Source organism: Pristiophorus japonicus, chromosome 2, assembly GCF_044704955.1.
Source record: "Pristiophorus japonicus isolate sPriJap1 chromosome 2, sPriJap1.hap1, whole genome shotgun sequence".
Taxonomy (NCBI): domain Eukaryota; kingdom Metazoa; phylum Chordata; class Chondrichthyes; family Pristiophoridae; genus Pristiophorus; species Pristiophorus japonicus.
The window spans coordinates 316,617,050-316,629,900 of record NC_091978.1 but is presented as its reverse complement, the minus strand read 5'-3'; the positions used below and the strand labels follow the sequence as shown (position 1 = coordinate 316,629,900).

The 12,851-nt window shown below is 44.8% G+C and overlaps 1 protein-coding gene across 1 annotated transcript in view; it reads right to left on the bottom strand.

The window, feature by feature from the left end:
* Positions 1–9,302: 9,302 nt before the first annotated feature.
* Positions 9,303–12,851, bottom strand: part of exosc9 (exosome component 9) — a 59,155-nt gene continuing 55,606 nt past the window's right edge. The window contains exon 12 of the mRNA XM_070865267.1: positions 9,303–9,994. Within this exon, the coding sequence (XP_070721368.1) occupies positions 9,901–9,994 (94 nt within the window). The 3' untranslated portion in view covers positions 9,303–9,900. The remainder of the gene's footprint in view (positions 9,995–12,851) is intronic.

Genomic DNA, 12,851 nt, shown 5'->3' with positions numbered 1-12,851 from the left:
TAGTGATGGGGCTATGCTTTCTGCGCCATTACTCCTAACTGCTCACGAGCTGGTTTCTGAAAGAATCAATCGAAGAGAAATGCGTAGACGGAGACAGGAGGCGAGCCAACGACGATACAAAGAAACTATCTTTCTTCAACTTGTCTGAAGATGTGTGTCTTAGGAGGCTGTGCTTCTGGAAGGAGGTCATTGATGAGATTTGCCAGCTCAGCAAGGGGGTTCTTCAGCCTTCCAACACCAACGGACAGTGTGGTTCTGAAGTGAAGGTTACTGCAGCCCTTGCCATCTACGCTTCAGGATCTTTCCAGGCTTCAGCTGGTGACATCTGTCATATCTCTGAGCATGCCACACAGTGCTGTATTTGGCCAGTGACTGAAGCCCTTTATGCTCACAGGAAGGACTTTATAAGTTTCTCTATGATCAGGGAGGCAGAGATGGGAGGGCTTTGGGTTTCTCCAGAATAGCAGACTTCCCCAAGGTGCAGGGAGCAATAGACTGCACGCACATTGCCCTGAAATCCCCTTAAAGAACGTGGAGGCGTTTCATAACAGAAAGGGATTCCACTCCATCAATGTGCAGCTTATCGACCACAAACAAATAATCATGATGGTAAATGTTACAATGAACAAATGAACTTATTTTTTTTTAAATGAAAAACCACCCCCCACCCCACCTGCAGCCATGTTTTCCTCCAGGTCCTTTCCCACCCCGTGTTTTAACACTACCCACCCATTTTGGTCTCCGCAGACCGAGATGAAGCGGGCAATGCCAAGACTTCCTGCTGTGGTGGTGGTGTGGGCGTGGAAGACTAAGCCTGACTATGTTCAGCTTCTGAGTCAGGAGGAACTGTATCCTCTGTACTCACTTGAGTGCTTGGGGTTGTATTTGGGCCTAACACGACACCTTGAGGGGGTAGCACCGTGTCCAGCCATCAACACATGCCGAAGGGCATTGGTTGTGGCGGTCTGTTCTCTGATCCCCTCCAAGGTCTGTCATGCCAACTCAGTTTGCATGACAGACCAGTTGGAGAAGTTCGTGGAGAACTGATTGAACCACTGGATAAGCCCGCGACCATCTCCCTGCTGGGACATTCATTGCTCTAATAAAAATTTACATGCATCAATAAAATATAATCAGTAAAATATAAAATGCAACTTACTCTTGCTGTAGCCACCAAGCTATTCCAGTGTTTTCTGTACTGGGCCCCCATACCTCATGCTGCAGAAGAAACCATGGCTGCAATCTCCAACCAGATTTTTTGGTAGACATGGGGTGGCGGTTTGCCATGCACACCGTGTGGCAATTCGGCCCACCTTGCATTCACCTCGTTGACCAGGGCCTCGTTGGCCTCATCCCTAAAGGGTTTGGCCCTTTTCCTCTCCGATTCTGTCTCCATACTCATTTTCAAAATGTATATACTGTTCTCCAATTCTTTATATAGTAATTTGATTTCAATTTCTGTTTTCAATAAGAATCGCTGCTAAATATATCCACTCCAACCTTCCTGCTTCCATCCTCTCTCTAGCCCCTCCCTCTGCCTTCTGCGCATGTCGAGATGACCCCTGACTTCCCAAAACGTGGGAAAGCCAGTCGGCCGGAAAAAAATCTCTCTCATGCCCAAAAGCCCTTTGCTAGGGAAGCTTTTGACTTCCTCTTTCGGTGGGCGAATGTGACTTCGCCGAAAAATCAGATCGCCCATTCCACATCGCTGGCCTAAGGCCGAGTGGAAAATCGCAAAAAAGAAAATGGGCCATGTACCAGCGATCAGTGAGGCTGAGACGTCCTACAGTGCTAGAACAAGGCCCATTTTTTGGGGCAATGGCCACCTAGTGGAAAGTCTAATCCAGAGTTTCTACAGGTACATAAAAAGGAAAAGAGTGGCGAAAGTATATGTTGGTCCCTTAGAGGAGACTGGACAATTAATGGAGAACAGGGACATTGAATAAATATTTTGTATCGGTTTTCACGGTAGAAGACACTAAAAGAATCCCAATAAAAAGAGGTAATCGAGGGGTTATAGGGAAGGGGGAAACTTAGTGATTATTTTATCACTACAGGAAAAAGTACTAAGCAAACTAATGGGACTAAGGGTGGACAGGTCTCCTGGATTTGATGGCCTGTATCCTAGGATCTTGAAAGAAGTGACTCCAGAAATAATGGTTGTAATCTACTGAAATTCCTTGGATTCTGGGGAGGTCCCAGTGGATTGGAAAACTGCAAATGTAACACCCCCTTAGAAAGGAGGGAGACAGAAAGCAGGAAACTATAAACCAGTTAGCCTAACACCCATCATTGGGAAAATGTTGGAGGCCATTATTAAGTAGTAGCAGGACATTGTAAAATCATAATACAATGTCAGCGTGGTTTTATAAAAGGGAAATCATGTTTGACAAATTTGCTGGAGTTCTTTGAGGATTGAGCAGGGTAGATAAGGGGAAATCAGCAGATGTGATGTATTTGGATTTCCAGAAGGCATTCGATAAGGTGCTAGTTAGGTGAGTGGGCAAATGCATGGCAGATGCCATATAATGTGGATAAGTGTGAGGTTATCCACTTTGGTGGCAAAAACATGAAGGCAGAATATTATCTGAAAGGTGGCAGATTAGGAAAAGGGGAGGTGCAACGAGACCTGGGTGTCATGGTTCATCAGTTATTGAACGTTGGCATGCAGGTGCAGTAGGTGGTGAAGGCGGCAAATGACATGTTGGCCTTCATAGCTAGGGGATTTGAGTATAGGAGCAGGGAGGTCTTACTGCAGTTGTACAGGGCCTTGGTGAGGCCTCACCTGGAATATTGCATTCAGTTTTGATCTCCTAATCTGAGGAAGGACATTCTTGCTATTGAGTGCAGCAAAGGTTCACCAGACTGATTCCCGGGATGGCAGGACTGACATATGAGGAGAGACTGGATCGACTGGGTCTGTATTCACTGGAGTTTAGAAGAATGAGAGGGGATCTCATAGAAACATTTAAAATTCTGATGTGACTGGACAGGTTAGATCCAGGAAGAATGGTGCCGATGTTGGGGAAGTCCAGAACCAGGGGTCACATTCTAAGGATAAGGGGTAAGACATTTAGGACCGAGATGAGGAGAAACTTCTTCACTGAGAGTTGTGAACCTTTGGAATTCTCTACCGCAGAGAGTTGTTGATGCCAGTTTGTTAGATATATTCAAGAGGGAGTTAGATATGGCCCTTATGGCTCAAAGGGTATGGAGAGAAAGCAGGAAAGGGGTACTGAGGCGAATGATCAATCATGATCTTATAGAATGGTAGTGTGGCTCGAAGGGCTGGCCGAATGGCCTACTCCTGCACCTATTTTCTATGCTTCTATACTGTCAAATTGTTCATTGTATTTACTGTGATTGAAAGGCTGCATTAGAGGGAGCAGCGTGCAGCGGCCTGGCACGGTCCCAGCCTGCAAGACCATCAGCAGGCTGGGGCCATGAGAGGGAGCAGCATGCAGCGGCATACCACTGCAGGAGGGAGACGGCTGCGGAATCAGGTCGCTGATTGCAGTGCGGTCAGGCACAGCATGAGGGGCGAAGGAGAGGCAAGTGTTTGTAGAAGGAAGTGACCAGGGCCCAGAAGAGGCGAGGGCCCAGGGGCAGCATGAGCCAGCCCGCACTGCTCTGTGTGCGCGCTCGGTCCGTGCAGCAGAGCTGGTCTCTGGTCGTCTTGGGTAATCCTTGCCACTGGACTAAGACCTAGCTCTATCAAGCTCGTGTGGTGGCTGGTGTGCAACGGCCACCACACATGAATAAAATCCAAGCACAGGCAACTTCCTCCCTCTAAGATGTAGTTCGTGATTCTGGAATATTAGGTCCTTCATTGAAACATCTGTGAACTCATTCCTTTTTGGCGAGGAAGCAAGTCATCCTCATTTCGAAGGACTGCCTATGATGATGATGATGACATAAAAGGTTACTGCACAAGATAAAAGCTCATGCGGTTGGGGGTAATATATTAGCATGGATAGAGGATTGGCTAACTAACAGAAAACAGTCGGGATAAATGGGTCATTTTCCAGTTAGCAAACAGTAACTAGTGGGGTGCCGCAGAGATCGGTGCTGGGCCTCAACTATTTACACTCTTAATTAATGACTTGGCTGAAGGGGATGAAGTGTAATGTAGCCAAGTTTGCTGATGATACAAAGATGGGTGGGAAAGCAAATTGTGAGGGGGACACAAAAAAATCTGCAATGGGATATAGACAGGCTAAGTGAGTGGGCAAAAATTTGGCAGATGGAGTATAATGTGAGGTTGGTTATCCACTTTAGCAGAAAAAAGACGAGCAAATGATCATTTAAATGGAGAAATATTGCCAAGTGCTGCAGTACAGAGGGACCTGGGGATTCTTGTGCATGAAACAATGTTAGTATGCAGGTACAGCACGTAATCAGGAAGGCAAATGGAATGTTTGCTTTTATACTCTATTCCCCTTGCAATAAAGGCCGAGAACTGTACAGGGTATTGGTGAGGCCACACCTAGAGTACTGCGTACAGTTTTGGTCTCCGTATTTAAGGAAGGATATAGTTGATTGGAGGCTGTTCAGCGAAGGTTCACTCGGTTGATTCCAGAGATGAAGGGGGTTGATAGATGAAGATAGGTTGGGACTATACTCATTAAGAATGAGAGGTGATCTTATTGAAACCTAGAGAGGGGGCTAGACAAGATGGATAGAGAGAGGATATTTCCACTCATAGGGAACATAGTCTCAGAATAAGGGGCTGCCCATTTAAAACTGAGATGAGGAGGAATTTCTTCTGAGGGTTGTAAATCTATGGAATTCTCTGCGCCAGAGAGCTGTGGAGGCTGGGTCATTGAATAAATTTAAGGCGGAGATAAACAGATTTTTGAGCGATAAGGGAATAAAGGGTTATGGGGAGCGGGCAGGGAAGTGGAGCTGAGTCCATGATCAGATCATTCATGATCTTATTAAATGGCGGAGCAGGCTTGAGGGGCCAGGGTTCAGAGAGCGAGACACAAAGAGGGGCACGGAGACAGGCGTGTGAAGAGAGGTGCACAGAGAGGGAGACAGACATGCACGGAGGGAGAGACATAGACTCACACAGATAGACGCAAAGAAACAGACATGCGTGGAGAGAGCGAGAAAGATGCAGAGAGAAATAGACAGACAACTTAGACCAATGCAGAGAGACAGAGACAGATGCAGTGAAGCAAATGCGTGCGGAGATCGAAGCAGAGGCAGACAGTGAGCGAGAGACAGATGCAGAGAGCGGGGCATGCGCACGCAGAGAGTGGCGCAGGCAGAAAGACAGAGGCAGGCGCAGAGACATGCACACACAGGTGCAGAGAAGCAGAGAGACATGTTGACAGACAAGACGCACAGAGTGTGTGATGGAATACTCTGCAATTGCCTGGATGAGTGCAGCTCCAACAACACAAGCTCAACACCACCCATACCAACTTGATTAGCACCCCATCCACCACACCGTGACTGCAGTGTGCGCAGCTACAAGATGCAATGCAGCAACTTGCCATGGCTTCTTCGACAGCACCTCCCAAACCCACAACCTCTGCCACCTAGGACACCATCACCTGCAAGTTCCCCTCTAAGTCAGACAACATGCTGACTTGAAAATATATCACCGTTCCTTCATAGTCACTGGTTCAAAGTCCTGGAACTCACTCCCTAACAGGATTGCTTTCACCACAGGGACTGCAGCGATTCCAGGCGGCAGCTCACCACCACCTTCTCAAATCCGTGCCCATCTCCCGCAGCTCCATGTTTGAACCTCTCTAATCAGGTTTCCACCCCTACCACAGCCCTAATCAAAGTCACAAATCGCTATGCAATTGTGACTGTGGTAAACTATCCCTCATCCTTCTCGATCTGTGTCTAGTCTTGACATGGTTCACCAGACCATCCTCCTCAAAAGCCTCACCTCCCTTGTCCAGCTGATTGGAACTACCTTTGCCAGGTTCTATTCTTATTTATCCAATTTTAGTCACAGAATCTCGTATACTGGCTTCTATGCCCACCCCGATAAGAGTTAACACTGGAATCTTCCAAGGATCTATGCAAGGCCCTCTCCTGTTTCTCAGCTTCATGCTGCCCCTTGGCAACATCATCCAAAGACAATCCAGGTTCCACATGTATGCTGACAAAACCCAACTCTACCTCATTAGCATTGCTCTCAATCCTCCCACTACCTCAGTTATCATGCTGCTTGTTCGACATCCAGTATTGGATGAGCCAAAATCTCCAATTGGGATAGAAACATAGGTGCAGGAGCAGGCCATTCAGCCCTTCTAGCCTGCACCGCCATTCAATGAGTTCATGGCTGAACATGAAACTTCAATACCCCCTTCCTGCTTTCTCGCCATACCCCTTGATCCCCCGAGTAGTAAGGACTTCATCTAACTCCCTTTTGAATATATTTAGTGAATTGGCCTCAACTACTTTCTGTGGTAGAGAATTCCACAGGTTCACCACTCTCTGGGTGAAGAAATTTCTCCTCATCTCGGTCCTAAATGGCTTACCCCTTATCCTCAGACTGTGACCCCTGGTTCTGGACTTCCCCAACATTGGGAACATTCTTCCTGCATCTAACCTGTCTAAACCCGTCAGAATTTTAAACGTTTCTATGAGGTCCCCTCTCATTCTTCTGAACTCCAGTGAATACAAGCCCAGTTGATCCAGTCTTTCTTGATAGGTCAGTCCCACCATCCCGGGAATCAGTCTGGTGAATCTTCGCTGCACTCCCTCAATAGCAAGAATGTCCTTCCTCAAGTTAGGAGACCAAAACTGTACACAATACTCCAGGTGTGGCCTCACCAAGGCCCTGTACAACTGTAGCAACACCTCCCTGCCTTTGTACTCAAATCCCCTCGCTATGAAGGCCAACATGCCATTTGCTTTCTTAACCGCCTGCTGTACCTGCATGCCAACCTTCAATGACTGATGTACCATGACACCCAGGTCTCGTTGCACCTTCCCTTTTCCTAATCTGTCACCATTCAGATAATAGTCTGTCTCTCTGTTTTTACCACCAAAGTGGATAACCTCACATTTATCCACATTATACTTCATCTGCCATGCATTTGCCCACTCACCTAACCTATCCAAGTCACTCTGCAGCCTCACAGCATCCTCCTCGCAGCTCACACTGCCACCCAACTTCGTGTCATCCGCAAATTTGGAGATACTACATTTAATCCCCTCGTCTAAATCATTAATGTACAAAGTAAACAGTTGGGGCCCCAGCACAGAACCTTGCGGTACCCCACTAGTCACTGCCTGCCATTCTGAAAAGTACCCATTTACTCCTACTCTTTGCTTCCTGTCTGACAACCAGTTCTCAATCCACTTCAGCACACTACCCCCAATCCCATGTGCTTTAACTTTGCACATTAATCTCTTGTGTGGGACCTTGTCGAAAGCCTTCTGAAGTCCAAATACATCAACTGGTTCTCCTTTGTCCACTTTACTGGAAACATCCTCAAAAAATTCCAGAAGATTTGTCAAGCATGATTTCCCTTTCACAAATCCATGCTGACTTGGACCTATCATGTCACCATTTTCCAAATGCGCTGCTATGACATCCTTAATAATTGATTCCATCATTTTACCCACTACTGAGGTCAGGCTGACCGGTCTATAATTCCCTGTTTTCTCTCTCCCTCCTTTTTTAAAGGGATTGGAGCCATTGTCTTCAGTCCCCGCCAAAAACTCCGTTCCCTAGATACCGATTGCATCCCCTCCCTGACTACTCTCAGTAGACAGTTCGCAACCTTGACATCCGAATTGACTCCAAACTGAGATCCCTATATCCTCTCCATCAAAACGACCACCTACTTCCACCTCCATATTGCCCATATCCGCCTCAGTCCATCTTCTGCTGAAGCCCTCACCTATTTGTTACCTCCAAACTCGACTACTCCAATGCTCTCCTGGTCAGTCTCCCATCTTCCACCAGCCATAAACTTGAGCTCATCCAAAACTCTGCTGCCAACTCGCAACAAGTCATTTACCCATCATCTCTTTGCTCTATGACCTACAATGGCTCCTGGTCCAGAAACACCTTGAATTTAAAATGCTCATTCTTGTGTTCAAATCCCTTCAGGACCTTGCCCCCTCCTTATCTCTATAATCTCCTCCAACCCTACATCCTTTTGAAAACTAGCATTAGCTAATTTTCCCTTACAAGCTCTTGCTATAACTGGGGACCCAGAACAAGCAGATCTTCAACCGTCCACTTCATGGAATGTCATTCATCAGGACCTCCTGCTTTTTATTGCCAAACCAACATTCAAGTAAGTTAATTTGCTATTATTTAGTTTGTCTCATTGATAAGATCAGATGGCTGTGTACAGGGTAAAGACTTGCAATAGAACCATCAGGGTTTTACTAGACTTTAGCTAAAAGTTACGAGCGTATTTTTAAGGGTTGGTTTCAATTCAAAGTTCAGTTTTCTTGTGAGTGGTGCAATCAATGGATGCATTTAGACAGTACAAAGAGAAAACATAAGTATTTAGTACCAAAATATCAAAGTTATAATGGAACCATACTACTCCAGTGATGACATTGTCAAAGAATTGAAAAATTGTGATTTCTCCATGCTCAAAAATTGGTTTCTGCCTCAAATCTATCATCATAAATCACCTCTACCTGTTTCTGGGACGTTCAAATAAAAAAAAAAGGCATCCCAATATTGGCCTCATTTCCAAAACACCCAGATAACACATAATGTAGATGAGCAACTAATACTAATATTTCAACTGAGGAAACCAATAATTTATTCATAAATTTAATTAACTAGTTATCTTTTCATCGATATGACAAAATTGTAAGATGCAGAAAGGCCTGCAAAATAATTTAATTGGGTTCAGCATCAAATAAAGATTTCACAATAACAAGAACATTTTGGCATAAAAGATAAACCAAATGTAGCACATAGAAATCTGCAAAGTCAGGGTATTGGAGTTAATAATTTGCTCAGCTTCAATGACAGAAAATATTGCTTCCCATGAGAACAGTTTACCTAGACAATACATGTCATTTTTTTAAGCTCACTGTCCATTTTTCTGATGTTTCTGTAAAGTGCCTCTGGATGTTTTTCTGGTAAAGGCACTACAAAAATGAAAATTGTTGCTGTTCATCATTATGCATGCAAATATTCAGAAGACAGAAAGCAATACTGAATTTATAACATCTTTGGCCCACTGTTGGGCTGCTGCACTAAAACCGATGATAGTCAGATTCTGAAGCATCATGTAAGTTTTCAACCTGCAAGAAAGGTATTCATCTCCTTCAGAGCTATTCAACCATTTTCAACATTGTCAATAGAAAGGATTTTATTCAAGAGACATTAAAAACAGGTTAAACAGGCCAACATTTAAGCAAATTAACAGAATTGTTTGAAAGGGAAAATAAAAAGACATTTTAAAAAGGTGAAGAATAAAAAGATAAAACACACTGCTCTTGCAGGCAACTCAGCTGCGGAAATGACAAAAAAAAACTTATAAGCTGTGACCCATTAAATAGCAGCAAATGCAGAGTTGCTAAAACAATAACAAGTGTAATGAATTAGAGATTAACTAAAATCCCTGAAAAGTTGCCTGGGTTACTCCAATTACTGTCAACCAGATATCAACAAATGGTTAGTAAAGATCTCATAGGGATTTTAAATTGATTTATCTAAACAAGTTTTACATGTTCAAATTACAGTTGCTTTTACAAAATTACAGATGGACAATAAATCAAGAATAAAGATTTAGCTAAACCTACTTCTCGACACCTGCAATTAGAGTGTATAATGTTGCAATTTATTTCATATGCCTCCTAAGATAGCACATTTAACATGCAACACAATAAAATGTACTCTTATATAAAGCTTCAATAGAATCCATATCAAATATTTTGAAAACGAAGATATTACAGCTGGGATCCTTTTTTCTTCTGTTTTTTTTTGTTATTTTTTGATACTATTTTGCTTGTTATCTGCTGTGCTTCTTCAGATTTTATTTTTCTAAGGGGTGCAATAAAAACAATAGATCATCAACTTCAGAAACAGGACAGTTCACTCGAATGTATTACTATTTTACAGCAAATTTATAAAGTAATAGGGCCCGAGATCGGTGAAACCCGATGGCCACTGAGAGACCAAGCGGTACTTTGCCAGGAAGATTCCACTAAAAGTGGTGGCAGTATCGCCCAGCGGCAAAATAACGGCTGATGCCGTCAATCTAGGCAGCAGCGGGCAGGAGCTCTCAATCTTGGCAGCAAAGGCTCTTGCCGCCCAAGTGCCGCCAAGGATGGAGTCGGTGCCCAGGGAGGATGGAAGACCTGAAAATAAAAATTACAAAGAAAAAGAAAACACCGGAACACCTTCAGAGGACCCCATCCAGGTATGATGGTCCTTCCCCCTGCTGGCGCCGACTCCTGCCCGCACCAATCTGGCAGCTTGGTCGACGGGAGGTCACTTATGCTACTTGGCCGTCAGCGGGCGGTTCCCGGCAGTACTTCCCTCCTGCCTGCTCCAGCCCAAGTGGAAACTGGCACAGAGGGGAGACCGGAGGCAAAACTCGGTGGCAGTGGGCAGTAAGGCCACCAATATCGGGGCCATATAACTTTACAGCACAGAAACAGACATTTCGGTCCAACAGGTTTATGCTCCCCACAAGCATCTACCACCTTACTTCATCTCACCCTATCAACACATCCTTCTATTCCTTTCTCCCTCATGTACTTATCTAGCTTCCCCTTAAATGCATCTATGCTATTCGCCTCAACCATCCCATATGGTAGAGAGTTCTACATTTTCACCACTCTCAAGAAGTTTCTACTGAATTCCTTAATGGATTTATTAGTGACTACCTTATATTTATGGCACCCAGTTCTGAACTCACCCACAAGTGGAAACATCCTCTCTACATCTATCCTATTGAATGTCTTCATAATTTTAAAGGCCTATCATATCACCTCCCAGTTTTCTCTTTTCTAGAGATAAGTGCCTCAGCCTGTTCAGTCTTTCTTGATAACCCTCAGTTCTGGTATCATCCTTGTAAATATTTTTTGCACTTTGTGCTTCTATATCCTTTTTGTAATATGGAGACCAGAACTGTGCACACCACAAGTGTGGTCTAACCAAATATTTCCCTGCTTTTGAATTACGTTCCTCTAGAAATGAACCCCAAAGCTTTGTTTGCACTTTTTATGGCTTTGTTAACCTGCATTGCTACTTTTAATAATTTATGAATCTGTGCCCCTAGATCCCTTTGCGCCTCTACCCTATTTAGACTTATTTCCCAAGGAATAGGTAGCCTCCTTATTCCTCTACCAAAGTGCACCACCTCATACTTATCTGAAGAAAAAAGTCTTGCATTTATATTATGCCTTTCACGGCCACCAGACGTCCCAAAGTGCTTTACAGCCAATGATGTACATTTTGAAGTCACTGTTGTAATGTAGGAAACTTGTAGCCAATTTGCACACAGCAAGCTCCCACAATCAGCAATGTGATAATGACCAGATAATCTATTTTAGTGATGTTGAATGAGGGATAGATATTGGCTAGGATACCTGGGATAACTCCCCAGCTCCTCTTCAAAATATTGCCACAAGATGTTTAACGTCCACCTGAGAAGGCAGATATCTCATCCAAAAGACTGCACCTCCAACAATGCAGCACTCCCTCAGTACTGTTTTGGAGTGTCAGCCTAGATTTTTGTGCTCAAGTCTCTTTCATACCTTTCAGCCGATGTCCCAAACTTCTCCATCACCATCATCAGGGGTGGTGGCACAGTGGTATACAGTCGGGAGGGAGTGGCCCTAGGATCCCTCAACATTGACTCCGGAACCCATGAAGTCTCGGCTTCAGGTCAAACATGGAAACCTCCTGCTGATTACCACCTATTGCCCTCCCTCAGCTGATGAATCAGTACTCCTCCATGTTGAACACAATTGGAAGAAGCACTGAGGTAGCAAGGGCACAGAATATACTCTGGGTGGGGGACTTCAGTGTCCATCACCAATAGTGGCTCGGTAGCACCACTACTGACCGAGCTGGCTGAGTCTTGAAGGCGGTGAGAGAACCAACAAGAGGGAAAAACCTACTTGACCTTATCCTCACCAATCACCGGTCACAGATGCATCTGTCCATACCAGCAGTGATAGCAATGAACACCGCACAGTCATTGGGGAGTCAAAGTCCCATCTTCACACTGAAAAAGATTCAGAACAGATCTAGCAGCTCAAAACTGGGCATCCAAGAGGCGCTGTGGGTCATCAGCAGCAGCCGAATTTTATTCCACCACAATCTGTAACCTCATGATCTGGCATATCCCTCACTCTACATTACCATCAAACCAGGTGACCAACCCTGGTTGAATATGGAGTGTCGAAGAGCATGCCAGGAGCAACACCAGGCGTACCTAAAAATCAGATGCCAACTTGGGGAAGCTGCAACACAGGATGACATGCTGCTAAAAAAAAAAACAGAAGCAGCATGTTATAGACAGGGCTAAGCGATCCCACAATCAATGGATCAGATCAAAGATCTACAGTCCTGCCATATCCAGTTGTGAATGGTAGTGGACCATTAAACAACTAATGAAAGGAGGCTCCATGAATATCCCCATCCTCAATGATGAAGAAGTCCAGCACTCATGTGCAAAAGACAAGGCTGAAGCATTTACAACCATCTTCAGCTAGAAGTGATTAGTGGATGATCCATATCGGTCTCCTCCTGAGGTCCCCACCATCACAAAAGCCAGTCTTCAGCCAATTCGATTTACTTCACGTGATATCAAGAAACAGCCGAGCGCAAAGGCTTTTGGCCCCGACAACATCCCGGTTGAAGACATGTGCTCCAGAACAAGCCGCGA